This window comes from Caenorhabditis elegans, chromosome V (genome assembly GCF_000002985.6).
Source record: "Caenorhabditis elegans chromosome V".
Classification (NCBI taxonomy): domain Eukaryota; kingdom Metazoa; phylum Nematoda; class Chromadorea; order Rhabditida; family Rhabditidae; genus Caenorhabditis; species Caenorhabditis elegans.
Window position 1 is genome coordinate 1,053,643 of NC_003283.11, and position 15,035 is coordinate 1,068,677.

Here is a 15,035-nt window from a genome sequence, read left to right on the forward strand (position 1 = left end):
ATTTACTTGAATACATGTGTGACGTAATTTTACTACAATTTTTAATTTTCCGACACTACTTGAATAACCCCATAAGGGAAAAAGTTGCCAAACTTGCTAAAATCAACAATAATCAAAATACCAAAAAACTTCAAAAATAAACATTTCCAAAAATGGCAAAATCCAAAAAAGGTGTTAAACCCAACAATTTTCAATATTTCCGAAATTGCCAAAAAATTCTACAACTAAAACTTCCAAAGTGGACAAACTTGCCAGAATGCCCAATAATTTCAAAAATAAAAATGTCCGAACTTCAGTGATGTGCCAAAAATGCGGACTACCAAAAATTTCAAAAACCAAAAATTTTCAAAAATAGTCAAAACTTTTCGAAAACCAGCAGTTGCAGAAAATTGCCGAAGTTGCCGAAAATTTCAAAAATTTCAAAAACCAAAATTGCCAAAATCTCTAAAGTTCGGGCAACTTCATCATTTCCCAAAATGGATAAGTAGTCACATTTTCAAAATCCCGCAAACGTCAAAACTGCCAAAATTGCAGGAAGTTCCAGTAAATTGGCAATTCCGTCAGTTTTGGCAACTTGAGCATTTAAGGAAATTGCCAAAAACTTCAAACCTTAAAAAACTTTTCTAGTTCTCGAAGTTTTGGCAATTTTTTGGTAAATTTATCAAAGTGTTGTATTGGCAATTGCAAAAAATTTCAAACACCAAAAATTGCCAAAAATTTCCAAAACTTCTCAAAAACCAGTAGTTACAGAAATTTGCCGAAAATTGTCAAAACTTTCCAACAATTTTAAAAATTAAAAATAAAAACCAAAAACTGTCAGAACTGCCGAAATGGCCAGAACTTTCCAAAAACCAAAAATTGCTGAAGTTGCCAAAAAGTGTATTTAGATAGATAGTTAGCCTTGCAGATCCTATTCAAAAAAATTCTGAAATGCTGAATTTATTCAAACGAAAAATAATGTTTATCCAAGTCTGCTGAAGTCGCACTTGCCCACAAATCCGGAAGAGAAACCGATGAATTTCTGAAAATGAAGGTTATTTTCAAGATTTATTCTATGTAAACTCTATGACCTCTTTGAGTGAATCCCATTCCTGCTTGCCACATGTCTCCGAAACTTCCTTCTTCATTCAGTCGTCTTTTCCGAAATATGTCTTGCAAACTTCGCTTTTGATTGTTTTAAGCATTCCTTCCTTTTTCTCCAAATGAATATTGTTTGGAATTGGGTGCCAGTCGCCAAAACACATTGATTTTTTCTCATTCAATTTATCACTGCATTTGGAAAAGTCATCGGCAACGTACGTAATAGCATCACAATGTTATTCGACAGCCCTCATCGCATTGTTTTTCGGTTCCTTCATTCCCAAGCATGAAATTTTGTCAATACACTTGACAATGCTTTGACATTCCTTCTTGTAGTCTGCCAAATCTGTCTTGTTGTTCATATGGAGCTCATCAAGTTGGTGTAAGAATATGCCCAGGCGCTAAATATAGATTTTTGGCATAAAAAGCATTATTGTGGGTGTAGGCGTGAATGCGAGTTTTCTTTAAAAAATTTTTAAAATAGGCTTAGGCTTAGGCTTAAGCCTAGAATTAGACTTTGGCTTAGGATTAGGCTTAGGCTTAAGCTTCGGCTTAGGCTCAGGCATAAACTTTGGCTCACTTAGGTTTAGACTTATGTTTAGGCTTACATTAGGCTTAGGCTTGTGCCCCCCTTGAAAAAGAAAAATAAAAATTCCCAAAATTTCCTAAAAGTTCGGAAAAATGTAAGAAACAACAATAACACTGATAAATGTAAAGAACATTTTGAAGGCAATTTTTAAGATTGAGAATGTTGTTAAAGAGACCGATAAAATTATAAATATGATATTAATGTGCGTGCAAAACAGAATTACAATTTTGGCAGTTCCTTATTTAAATTTGAGATTTTTCAATCTATTTTTCTGTTTTCTTGTTTTGAAGGAAAATATAAGAAGCCCTAATAACTCACCATAATACATGCTTGAACTGCTCGAACTGCCTCTTCCTGACTAGTACACTTGGTTTCTGTTGCTACAGTTGTTGGTATACTTGCTCCATGAGCCACTCCCAAAAGCACAGTCCCAATGACAACAAGTTTAAGAAAACCGATCATTTTCTGAAACAAAAATTTCGTTAAATTTTTTAGGGGTAAGGAAAAAAAGTTCGACTGACAATTTTCACTCTACCAACCTCTTTTTAAACGTTTCAAAAGATGATATTGAACAGTGTGGCAACTGTCGTGGATCTTCGAAAATTGTGGATCGCACGTTTTTGTCACAGATTGTCTGTCCATTGAGACCTATCTCTTACTTCACTCGTACCATAGAAATGTAGATCCCGCAACTCTTCTCACCGATAAAAGTCACAAAGTTACACCGAGAACAGAAAATAGCAAATGTTTCATCTTTTGCTTCAGTCTTTTTTCGAGCATTTTTCGTCCGAATGGGAGTGAACAGAGAAGACAGGCGTGCGATGTGGAAAATGTTTCATCACTCAAATATTTACTTCTCAAAAATCACAATGGGCTGTAAGATCAAAAAGTCAATTCGAAATTTATTTTATAAATGATAAAAGTTTTAGTACTAGTAGCATTACGTATATCCAGTTTCAGGGGTACGGCAAATTTTGAAACTTGCCAAGCTCGGCAAATTCGGCAAATTCTACATTCACTGGAGAGATAATATGACGAACCCACAAAAATCATTTTTTGTGTAAAATGTGGAATATTGGTTAACATGTTGTATTACATAATTTTGGAGGTGTGCGGTCTATTTCTAGTGATACAAAATTGATTATAAAAACCCAAAAGATACTGAAGCATATGTTTTCTGGTAAGTTTGTTATTTGAATATGGTGCATCGAGTTATTGAGAAACACGTGTATAAATCTAGTTGACATGAGTGCTGGATGCAAATTGAGTTGGTGCAATCGTCATTGTCCCAATTTGATGAGTTGTTTTAAAGCAACCAAAAAACTCTGAAATCCAAAAAAACAAGTTCTCTAGAATTCGAAACTAAAAAAAAATCACTTAGCACAGTTTTCCGATAGTTTTCCACAATAACAATTGTTGGAATTGGATCCACAGCTGGGTATATAGTAATTGTCATTGACACCACTGCACTATAAACCCCTAAATCAATATCCAGAAATACGAAGGCAAACATAATGACTGCTGGGATGTGCATTAGGACAAATGGAACTGTGGTCTGGATGACCAGGACGTAGAAGAGCTGACGTTGCAGATTTCGGAGGTTAACTGAATTCATGGTAGTGACCACGATGCTGTTGAGACGGCGGTAGCAGAGGATTCCGATTACCAAAACGATTATGATGGAGGAAATCTGGAAGAAAAAGTTCTTTGGCTAGCTTTAACGTAGTTAAGTGGCTGTATTTTAAAAGGATGTAGAGGGCACTGTACGAGTACTGTAATTGTTTGAAAAAAAAGTTGCTCTCTTTTCAAGGGATATGGGGTTATTTGCGTTAGTGAAGAGGTAGGTAGTATTTGGGTTGGGTCTTGTAGGGGTACTGTAGCAGTACTGTAGGGATGTTAGTGTTAGACATGTTAGTGTTTGTTTTCGTAGGTTGAGGTAAGTGGCATGTTATGGTTCAGGTAGAGTAGTGTTTTTGTAGTGATTCTGTAAGGGTATTTTGGTGTACTTTGATAATTTTGTAGGAGTACTGTGAACTGTATGGGCACTGTAGTGGTTCTGTAGGGGTAGTTTAATGGTGCTGTAAGGGTACTATGGCAGTTTTATAGGGGTACTGTAGTGGTTTTTTTTGGGGAATTGTAAGAGTACTGTATGGATACTGTAATGGTTCTGTAGTAGTACTGTAGTTAGTGTTTGTTTTCGTAGGTTGAGGTAAGTGGCATAATATGGTTCAGGTAGTGTATTGTTTTTGTAGAGATGCTGTAATGGTTCTGTAGGGGTATTGTAGTGATTTTGTAGGGCATTGCATTGAAAATCAACTCAAAACATATTGAATGAGCCATTTTTAATAGTGATTGCAAAAAAATTTTAAGCTAGATTAAAAATTTTGTATTAAATTAAATTGATGTCTGTATGTAGTTGAAACGGAAATTTGCCAAACTCACAATAGTTGACGAAATGATGCCCAATCCAATAAATGGCATAATATACACCGTAAGTGTTCCATTTTCTTTTTTTTTATAAAGAAATGGTCCGAGATAGATGTACTCGTCGAACTCCAGCTCAAAAACCTCTTTGACATTTTCTCTGAATTTCCATTGATTTTCAACCTTACAACGATTCAAATTAGGAGTGGGCGGCAATTGCCGCTTGGCAGATTTCTTTGTCAACAAATTCGGCAAGTCGGCAACTTGCCGGTATGCCGATTTGCCGGAAAATTTAATTTTCGCAAATTGTCGATTCGCCGAAAGTGTTTAGAGTAATTTTTTAAGAAGAATGAAACATTTAAAACGGAGCCTTTTTGAAACTTTTTCCCGTTTTCTTCAGATATTTTCATGGAATTTATTTTTATTTTTGAAAATCGATGTAGGAGCATTCATAGTATGCGTATAATTTTGCCGATTAAAATTCAAATCCTGAAATATCCAAAAAAAATGTGCAAAACTGCAATTTGCCGAATTTTTAAAAATTACGATTCCGGCAATTTGCCGATTTGCCAATTTGCCGGAATTTTCAATACCGGCAATTTACCAATTTGCCCGAAAAAAAATCGTTGGCCGCCCACCCCTGTTTCAAACTCATCTAATGAAATTGGAAGTTCTTCCGTTTGGCGCTGATAGAATATATCCAGTGCAAATCCAGGTGAGCGCGTACCAAAAAGGTATGGAAAACCAGAGCCAGATTTTCCATCCTTCAAACTTCTTGAGTAACGCGTGCCTGTGAGCATAAATTTTTATATTTGGGAATTTTTTTCTGGAAATGCTCACTCTGTTACTACAAGCCATCTATAGACAAAATGGACTGCAAATACGGCCATCGAAGCTCCAAAGCATCTCCAGTAGCAAGAGCTCAGGAAAAGAAGAACCTCGGGGCTGAAGAGCTTATCCTTGATTCCGACAATCACCAAAAATGTGGATCCGTGGGAGTAATGTTGCTATAAAAACTACCTATAAGGCAGTAGAGGAGTATGGAATCGCTTACCGGAACCAAAACCACATCCAAAATTGAATAGAAGATTTCAAAAACTGAGATGTATATCATGAGACACTTGTAAGCTCCCAACTGTTTTGGAGATTTTGTCAAAATCACGAAAATCAATAATGTATTTATGATGAGAGAAAATCCTGCTGACACATCTTGTATGAGTTTCAGAAGATCACTCCATTGTTTGCCAAGCATTTTCTGAAAGGTAAAAGTGTAAAGATTAGAGATTCTAATAATATCAGTGGGTATGTTTTCTCGAACTTGAAACTCAATGGGGAAGTAGAGTTTCTCTCAAAATATTCCAAAAAGACTGCATTTCATAGTGTGCATTTCAATAATAAAAAATTTTCTTCATCTAAAAATAATTTTTATTTCACTTGGATAAACTGAAAAAATTCTCAAAAATTGTGCGAAAGTTGAAAGTTGCCGGATTTTTTCCCCGCTAATTTATCTGATTTTTTGAGGTGCTGCAGTCATTTCTAGTGAACCAAAAAATGCAAAAGCTCCAAAACATATGAAAAACTGAAAATACTTTCTTTTGCCCAGCTTTTATAAACCACTATTAATTAAAAAATACAATGCTGTCAATATGTCTGTGACAAAAAACTATACATCCGGCATAAACCATAAACGTGAAAACAAGGCTTATTGCTAGCTCATCACCAAAATTGAAAACTATCGTAGGCGACTACTGTAAACGAACATTTTCGATTTTGTATATGGCCAGAAAATCGAAAAATCAAAAAAAAAGTTTACAATTAGATAATTTATGAAAAAAATCCGAAAAGCGAACTGTTTTGATTTTTCAAACCTTTGTAAATCAAAGTGGCCTGAACATTTTACTCTAGTTCTAATTTTCTGAAATGCTGCTACTTTGTATTTGTTGACAATTTTAAATTACCTCGTTTAAATATCAGTCGTTTCATTACAGCAACAAGTTTTAAAAAACTTGTAAAAATGTTTGATTTTGTGCTTTTTGTGATTACACTTTGGGGGGTATCATATTAACTTAACGTCGTAATAATTTTTGTTTTTATGTTAAGATTTACAAAGTAAGCTGACATGCCTTATGCCTAAATATCTACGTTTTTTTTAAATAACGAAGCAGACATGCTTTTTTCTATATCTCTAAAAATTACTTTTGCGCCAAATTAAAAATGTAATTATGCACGGTTGAACTTATCTAAAAACTGTATTTCCTCTATTAGACTTGCACCCTTACGAGTCAATCAAAAATTAGTCTTGCATGCAAAAGTAATAGAGGCAATACGGTTGTTTAATGTTGTACAATTATCTTAAATAACTACCTAATTCAAATTATTTCATTTAAAGTTTTGATAAGTTAGGGGGTTTCAAGTAACTTCAATCACTTCTGCAGAGGAAAATGTTTGAAAACAATAATTTAAAACAAGTTCAAAATTTGAAAATATCAGTGTTTATTTCCTGCTTTTTAATGATGGGTGAAAAGTGGCTCAGGTTTTTTGACGGAAAATTTCACATCAACTTTTGAAATTTCTACATTACATTTGATCATTTTAGTTTGATATTAGCCGCTATTCTTGGTGGCCGAACTTTTTCGCAATTTCTAGGCCACGCTGAGTCGCTATCAAACTTTCTGTTTTCAGGTCACACTATCTCTGTTTGTTATCATTTATTGTTTTTTCTTTACCTACTTTCTTGATAAGATATATGTATCATTCTTTTTTGCGTTTCTTCTGCGAGGTCAAATATGTTCTGTTTTCCTAATAAATTAGTTTTCAAACCAAAAACCATCCTATGTAGTTGCACTTAATTAAAAATTATCTGGTCTTAAATCTGAATGGTCTCAACAATAAATCATGTGGCAGCTGTTAGCACCTGTCACTTGACACTCCTTTGTCCAGTAGACTGCTCACTTCCCAGCATTCCAGTACGTACATTATTGCGTTCTGTTTCTTGGTCAGATTTATTTTCAGTCGATAATATAATCCGTATTGTCCTTTTTCTGCTGTTTTCAAATAATTTTTTGGATTTTTTAACTTATTCCAATACTTACTTTTTAACATCTTATTAAAATGAAATTTTAGAAACCAAATTTACCAAATTTTTCCTGTAATTTTGAAAATCTAACCGAAAAATTCCAAAAAGTTTTATTGATGTTTTTTTAGATTATTGAAAGTTTTGTTTTTTGCAATTTGGCAATCTTTTGATTTCCATAAATCAAAAAAATACAATTTTTTAAAAATTTAAATAAAATATTTTTTGTAGGCAAAAATATTCAGAAATGTATATTTTCAATACTTTTTCTCGTTTTTTTGTGTTATTTTTTGTAAAACTTCCTTATATTTATCGCAAACCAAGAGCATTTATAGGATGAGTTGGATTTTCCAAAATAAAACTTGAAGTTTTAAAATTTTGAAAAAAATTGAAAGAAAACGATTTAAAAAATTTTTCAATGAAAGTTACAATTAACTCTCAAAGTAATTTTGCAATTTGAAGATAAAATTAAAAATCTCAATTTTGTTAAATTTGAAATCAGGTGAAAATTTGGAGTCAAAAATTAAAAATTAGTTACAGAATTTATTAGCATTTTAAAACATTCTAAATTTTTCCAATTTAACTGTATATATTGAAATTGTAGTAGACTTTGTGGAATTTTTGTCAAATTTTGTTAAATAGTTTTCAAAATAATTTGCCCAAAAGGCGGAAAAATTGAAACAAAAAGTGAACCTGTGTACCTAAAAATATCATTTGATTTTTTTCTGCTTCTGATAATATGCTTAATCTATTTTTTTACTTCTAATAATCACGCAAGATTTCCAGAAATGAAACTTCTCCTTCTTCTCTGCATATCCTGTATACCCCTAGCCTATTCTCATGATGGTGAGCCATTTGACTACCTAATGTTCACCACAATCTACCCAACCGCCGTCTGCCGTGCCGATGATGATTCAGTCCCTGAATCCTGTGAGATTCCAAGTGGTACCCCTCAATGGTCAATTCACGGATTGTGGCCAAACTTTGAGAATGGCTCGTACCCACAAAATTGTCGTGGGACTCCAAGACATTTCGATGAGAATTTGATAAAATCAATTGAAGATCGATTGGTGTAAGTTACAAAAATTTGGAATAAACTTTGAATATCACAACATTTTAAATTTTCAGAGTTGTCTGGCCAAACCTCTACCCTAAAAAGACGATTCAATCCTTCTGGAAACACGAGTATGATAAGCACGGGACATGTGCTCAAAGTGAGAAGCTCTTCGAGTCAGAGTTGGCTTACTTCACAGAGTAAGTTGTTTCTAATTAAACGATGATTTTGAGTTTTACTTGTAGATACATCTACTGAATTTAAACTCTTTCAAAACTTTGAAAACCAAAAAAGAAGACCTAGTTTTGGCATTTTTGCGCTCTCCAGCTATATTAATTGGGATTTCTTTCTTTTTTTTATTTTATAATTTGAAACATGATTTTTTTGAGGCAGTTCCCATAAAATTATTTCTGCTTATCAAGTTTTCTTTACTGTTAAAGAATTGTGTGAAAAATTGGCTATTTTTTAAGTAGTAAAAACTAGGCTACTCATTCGCGCGGAAATTCAAAAAAAATTCAGCTCTTTTTATGTTTTGTTTTTTTTCTTGCAAAATTAAACAAAATCATAACAAATAACATAACAAATAACAATATTCGGTAAATATATAAAGCATATAAAGAAAAAAACTGTATTCATTCGAATATTAAAAAAATAATGATTTTATGTTAATTTCAATAAGTTTGATGAAATAATTATTTGTGAAGTTGATGAGATGGTTCAATTGTCTATACAGTTGAAACCGCAACTGCTGAACTGGGCACTGCTGTGTTATTCTTCATCCGGCAACATATAACTTCTGTAATAAAAACAATTATATTAGATCAATCATTATGCCATAACTTTTCAAAAAAATTTTGTATTCCGAAACAATCATCATAAAAGCGATACTATCAAATGATGGGTAGAATCCAACAAGTGAGTACAAGTTACCAGTTTGCCAATTGACTTCAAGTTCGAAAATTGGTGCAATCAATGGGGTCATCAATATCGGCCCAGTTGGTATTATTAAGAAAATAGTTGGTCCAATAGTTTGCATAACGAGAGCAAGGAAAAATTGATATTCAAGTTTTTGATTTTGAGTTGAGAATTTCTTCAGCTCTTTTTTCATATTTCGATGCATTTGAACACATGTAAATATAATAATGCAATATGAAAAACTGATGAGAACAATTGCGAAGAGTAAGAAAATTATACCCTTCGCTCGAATTGAGCCATCAGCTGCATATGGTACCATTGCATATCGTGGCAGTTCGGATACTTCCAGTGCGTAGTTTTCAAAAATGGCTTTTCTGTAATGAATAATTTGAGATAAAATTAAAATGAGAAACTTTGGTTTAAAATTACATTTATGTAAAGAGATATAGCGACCGACATTTTGCGAGTCGAACAATTTCTAAAAATGATTATTGAATTTTGGTAAACCCTTTTTTTTCAGTTAAATGATAAACGAAATGTAATTACAGCAACAAAAAAAAACTCAAAAATGATACCACGTTTTTAAACAATTGGGCAAAGCAGTGTTTGAAAAGTGCTAGTTCAAACCTTTACTGTTAGCTCTAGTTTACTGTATTTTTGAAAAAGAAAACGTTTCTAGAAAAATGCTTTAAAGTGGACTCACAAAATGTCGGCCGCTATATCTCTTGACCTTCATGTTAAGAAATATCTTAACATACCGTATTTTGTCTTGCATGCAAGACTAATTTTTGATTGACCCGTAGGGGTGCAAGACTAATAGAGACTGCAAGACTAATTTTCGAAGATCCAATAGCTTTATGAAATTGGCCATTTATCGTCAAAATTTGACTCGAAATAGTCTAAATCATGCAAAATACATACTTTTCTATTGTTTTATCAATTATTTTAACACTTTAAAATTTAATTTAGCTATAAAATGGCGATATTGTTGAAGTTTTCAAAAAATACTGCTGGTCTGGCAAGAATAGGGATGGAAGACTATCACCGTAAGTTCTCTATTAGTCTTGCATGCAATACTAATAGAGGCTGCAAGACTAATAAAGGAAATACGGTAGTTTATTCAGTAGACAACATTTCGAGCAAAAATTTTTTAGTTGAAGTTTTCTTTATGAAGTTCCTAGTTTTTGAGCTATACTCAATTACAATATACATTTTCAACCAGCAAAAAAACCGAAAACATATATATACTTTCGCTTACCCGTGTAAAACAAATGACGAATATTAAATTAACATCTAGATTTGCCAGTAGCTCCTTAATTTGCTCACCTTATATAAGAATCTGTGAACTCATCAGAACCACACAAATAGTGTAGGGACAATGCGAAAATTGTTCCTACTACCAAGGGATATAAAATCCAGATGATAGTTTTAAGACCGTCAAAATATTTGGTTTTCTGTTCATTGAATACGCACAGATATCTGTACACAAACTGCACAGATATGAATGAAATTACAATTAGGTAGAATTGGGACCAAATTAATATGAAAATCTGCCGAATTTTGAGTGGAATATTTAGTTCGCATAAGTTGAAGGACAACAGCGCACCGTTATAGTTATGAGTAAACGGTTTCATGATCATTTCTAGTCCCGAGAAACTTGTGCTCAAAACTGAGATATATATGATCATTTTCTTATAAGCTCCAAAAAGCTTTTTCGCGTGAAAGACAGTAATCCAGATTAATACAAAGTTAGTACTGAAACTGGCATAAAACCCAACTTTTCTGCAAATTTCAGAAAAATCGTACAATCTCATTCTTACTTTTTCGAAGACTTAACGAGAGAATTAGAGTGTTCGGCCCGGGAAATATTTTTTGTATGTAATGAAGAAATGAAGTCTACGATTTATATTGTATGAAGCACCGGAAATTAAATATATTATACAAACACCAACCACAGTCTGTATCACTGAATTCTTTTTTTAAAAAAAATTTCACAATATTATTCACAAGTGGCGAATGATAAAAACACATGATGGTTTTCAAAGAATGTACCAATAAATCTTAATACAATTTCTGTCTGATTGGGAAACTATTTGTCGGTGAATTTTACTATCGAGCTTTGTAAACAGAACATGCACACAAATTCAAAATTCCAAAAAATAGTTCATTCATTTGCGCGGGAATGCAAAAATAATCATCTCCTTAAAAAAAATTTCGTAGAGTTGAAAAATCATTGAAAAATTAGAATTAAAAAAAATATATAAATCAGTCTTGGTAAGCATGAAATTTCTATAGTGAACTAATCAATAACAAGAAATACATAATTTTTTCAGGGTAATGAAAGTCTTCGACTCTATCGATGTGGCTGGAGGATTGAAATCAGTTGGACCATCGGAAAAACCAATCACCTCGAGCGACTTGAAAAACGCGTTGAGCGGAGTCACCAGCGGAAAAACTTTCCAATTCCATTGCCTCCGGGATAAGAAGGTACGCTTTTAAGCCTCAAAATTGTCATGCTAAAAAATTAAATTTCAGACCAAACAGTTCCTTCTCGGTGACATTCGCTTGTGTCTCAACAAGGACTTGACAATCCGAGACTGTCCGACTGATGGAAAACATCCGAATCGAGTCAGCAGATTCGAGAGATCAATTGGCAGAAATAGACGCGGGCCACCACTTCCAAGCTTCCAGGTTGGTTACGATTTAAAATTTTGTTTGACCTTTTCCAAAATTCCGAATCCTTCATTTTTTGTTGGAATTTTGCAATTTAATAAATTGCCGATTCAAGATTTTTCGGCAATTGACAGTTTTCAAAACTCTCAGACCAAATTTTTCTCGAGATACTTTCGGATTTTTTATTCGAATTTTTCCACTGTCAAAACAAAAAATTCGGAACTTTTACATGGTGCCTAGAAATATTTATTGAACACAAGTATGCAGCGGAGTTCCCAAATCCGAATCATCATAGTATGGGGTAGATGTCTCATTGTAGAGAGTTGTGACAGATTGAGATTGGGTAGTATTCGAGTAGGCCGGATCATATGACATTTTGGAGAAGTTGTCCTCGGTACCAAGCTTCAACGACGACTTTTTCATGTCGGACCACTGGGGGACCTGCAAAATTGCATGTTGAACTAGGCAGTTGTCGGCTGCTGGAATTATGCATTCGCATACTTTGAAACGTTCCTTCTGTGGTAGGCTGGCCGGCCTGAAACCCACCTGCTTCTCGCCTTTTTTCTGCATTTTATGAAAATCTTTAGCAGAAGGCGAGGCAGGCAGGCATCTCGTCGCCTGCGTCCCTAGTAAAAAATAGAATTGAACTCACCGGTGTCAATTTCCCAACTCTCGGAGCAGTCAAATCGTTGAATTCGCTTCCGTGTGGAGACCAATCCGAGCCGGAAGTGATCGGCCAAGAGAACGAACTGATTATATTGAGCTGGGGACGGGACACCGGATCAGTTTTAGCCTTCGAAGATGGATCCTGCGGAGATGCGATTGCATAGATTTCCTGAAATTGTCAATTAGAGCGCTGTTGCATAGTCGGAACTTACCGGGTTGTTAGCAATGAAATTGAGAGTTTCACGTGCTTTGGCACGCTGCCCCGGAGTCACTTTATTGGGGAAAGTGGTCTCGAGAAGCTTTCGTTTTTCCTCGAATGTCATTTCTTTTGTCGGAACTTTGACCTCCTTCTCTTTTCTGAAAGAAAGTTTTTAACATTTTTGAACTTTCCAGCAATCTGTGCTAAGTGGGTTTACGGTAGTCATTGCATAGGAAGTGCGATTTTTAAATGGAATTCTGGATGTTTCAGAAAATTCCAGAAAATTCACGGGGTTCTGGCCTTCTTCACTGAATTTTTCGCGCTCCATTGACAAGGCCGGACAGCGCGTGGGAAAGTCGTGTACTCCACCCGGACAAATACACTTAGTTTGCAACTGAAATCGAGTCGCGACGCGACACGCAACGCGTCGTAAATCTACCCTAGATATGGCCGAGCCAAAATGGCCTAGTTTGGCAAACTCTTAAATTTCAATTTATGAGGGAAGCCAGAAATCCGTGAATATTTCAGAATTTTAAATGAAGTTTCCAGAAAGTTCCAGAATTTTCTCAAGTTTCCCACGTTTCTAGAACTTATTCCAAATTGCTATTTACGCGGGCTTCTGGCTTTCCTCAAATTTTTAAATGTAAGAGTTCGCCGAATTAGACCATTATCGCTCTGCCACATCTGGGGTCGATTTACAATGCGTTGCGTGCCGCGTTGCGTGTCGCGTGTCGCCTTGCGTTTCGTGGCTCGGTTTTCATTGTAAATCTATAGGTATTTGTCCGTGTGGCGTACACGACTTTCCCACACTTTGTCCGGCAGGCAATTTTTTGTCAATAGAGCGCGAAAAATGCATTGAGGAAGGCCAGAAGCTCGTGGTTTCTCGAAAAAGGTTAACCAAAAAGCTTCAAGAATGGAATTATAGGAATTCTCTAGAAACTTGTATTTCCCTTTTTCAGTCATGCAAATGCACAGAGCCAGACAACCGTAACCGTCAGAACTCCAAAAATGGAAACTCACGGCTTTGGTTTTCCAACCGTTGCTCCGTAGACTCCAAAAATCTCGCCAAACATTTTCGAGTGCTTCTGCATTTCCTTCAAACGTTGCACTTCTTCAGATGATTTTCCCGCTGAAAAAAATTAAATTTAAAATAAAATCCAAAAATTTCAAAGTTTCTTACCGGAAAGTTTGCGAAGCTCATCGATAGTATTTTGAATCGACTTCATTTTTCTTTCGTTGAGAAGAGTAGTTTTGCAAATTTGAAATAAATTTTTTTCCGATAATTTTGTGAGTCGTGGAAAACGTTCAAATATTTTTTTGCGATTTTGAGGGTGATTTTCAAGTCCACGTTTTTTCATTTATTTTTTTGATAAAAAGTACAAAACTTTTTTATAAATTAACAAAAATTCACAAATTTTCAGCCATGCCCCGCCGAGTTCATCTACCTTCCGGAGATGAGCAGCATTTCTAAATCCTCTGATTCCACATCGCCATCTATTTTCGGACGAATCTGGAGCGCTATCAAAAATATTGGAAATTAAAATATTTCGGATTTTGTATAATTTTTGCTGATTTCAATAAAAAAAAGGACCCAACTTTTGCATATGTTTTTTGATGTCCGCCTGACTGATGCCTGCCTGATGCCTGTTCACTGCTCGATTCCTCACCTACCTCATGCCTACCTGACTGAATATTTACCTTGTGCCTGCCTAGTAGGTGTCATATGCCTACCCCTGTCAAGTCTATTTTCTTAAGTGTCTACCTCACGCTTGCCAACACATTTTAGCTATGCCTGCCTACGTGCCTATCTTATGCCTACCTCTTGCCTACCTATACGCATTGCAAAATTTAGATAAACACAAACCTCAAAATCCCTTCCTGATGCTGGTCACAAGTGAGGATTAGCTTTTGATAGTTTGTTTTTTTTATGTTTGAAAAAAAAGTTTCACCCCAACTTAAATTTGCAGTTTCCAAAAAAATTTCTCCAAATTTTGATTTTTTTTAAGGTGACGAGAGCTTTTTTTAGCACTTCAAAAATCAAAATAAATCCGGATAACTCGCGCTGGCTTAGAAACAGTGAAAATTCGGTGGTCAGCTCAGAATTTGTTGAGCCGGTGAAGTTTGTACCTGGCACTTTTTTTTTGAAAAATTTGAAGGTGCAATGTTTGGTGTTTTTCAGAATTAGTAGAATTTTTAAAGCTTTTGATTGAAACTTGTTCACAGATTTGAAATTAAAATTTTTTAAAATTTAGGCTTCAAAATTTTCAATTAAAACAATTTTCAAAACTTGGAAAACCTTTAAACATTTTGTTCCCCAAATTGCCACGTCACGTAGAAAGGTATGAGGTAGCTTTGCAGGAAG

The 15,035-nt window shown here is 34.6% G+C and overlaps 3 protein-coding genes, 2 non-coding genes and 2 pseudogenes across 7 annotated transcripts; 2 read left to right on the forward strand and 5 right to left on the reverse strand.

The window, feature by feature from the left end:
• Positions 1–959: 959 nt before the first annotated feature.
• Positions 960–2,131, reverse strand: K10C9.9 (annotated as a pseudogene). Its single transcript has 3 exons — positions 1,988–2,131; positions 1,071–1,481; positions 960–1,021 (listed from the first exon to the last, which is right to left on the reverse strand). Coding segments are annotated over exons 1-3 (617 nt in total).
• On the forward strand, positions 1,562–1,639 carry K10C9.12. Its single transcript, NR_068587.1, has one exon. It is a non-coding gene; the product is annotated as an Unclassified non-coding RNA K10C9.12 (non-coding RNA).
• K10C9.11 lies at positions 1,562–1,639 on the reverse strand. Its single transcript, NR_068588.1, has one exon. It is a non-coding gene; the product is annotated as an Unclassified non-coding RNA K10C9.11 (non-coding RNA).
• A 774-nt stretch (positions 2,132–2,905) lies between the features above and the next one.
• str-224 lies at positions 2,906–5,345 on the reverse strand (annotated as a pseudogene). Its single transcript has 6 exons — positions 5,148–5,345; positions 4,934–5,100; positions 4,751–4,883; positions 4,112–4,255; positions 3,047–3,359; positions 2,906–2,994 (listed from the first exon to the last, which is right to left on the reverse strand). Coding segments are annotated over exons 1-6 (1,044 nt in total).
• Positions 5,346–7,952: 2,607 nt separating this feature from the next.
• Positions 7,953–14,266, forward strand: rnst-2 (Ribonuclease T2 protein rnst-2). Its single transcript, NM_070969.7, has 5 exons — positions 7,953–8,238; positions 8,295–8,420; positions 11,469–11,622; positions 11,671–11,826; positions 14,095–14,266. Exons 1-5 carry the CDS (start codon positions 7,955–7,957, stop codon positions 14,212–14,214), a joined length of 840 nt encoding a protein of 279 aa, NP_503370.1. The 5' UTR covers positions 7,953–7,954; the 3' UTR covers positions 14,215–14,266.
• On the reverse strand, positions 8,946–10,949 carry str-67 (Seven TM Receptor; the record flags this gene model as incomplete). The annotated part of the gene is made up of 3 exons (NM_070970.1): positions 8,946–9,016; positions 9,061–9,509; positions 10,462–10,949. The coding sequence occupies 3 exons, from the start codon at positions 10,947–10,949 to the stop codon at positions 8,946–8,948; spliced, it is 1,008 nt and encodes a 335-aa protein (NP_503371.1).
• K10C9.7 (Homeobox domain-containing protein) lies at positions 12,040–13,926 on the reverse strand. The gene is made up of 5 exons (NM_070971.4): positions 13,854–13,926; positions 13,694–13,802; positions 12,687–12,831; positions 12,461–12,643; positions 12,040–12,249 (listed from the first exon to the last, which is right to left on the reverse strand). Exons 1-5 carry the CDS (start codon positions 13,897–13,899, stop codon positions 12,055–12,057), a joined length of 678 nt encoding a protein of 225 aa, NP_503372.2. The 5' UTR covers positions 13,900–13,926; the 3' UTR covers positions 12,040–12,054.
• Positions 14,267–15,035: the final 769 nt, after the last annotated feature.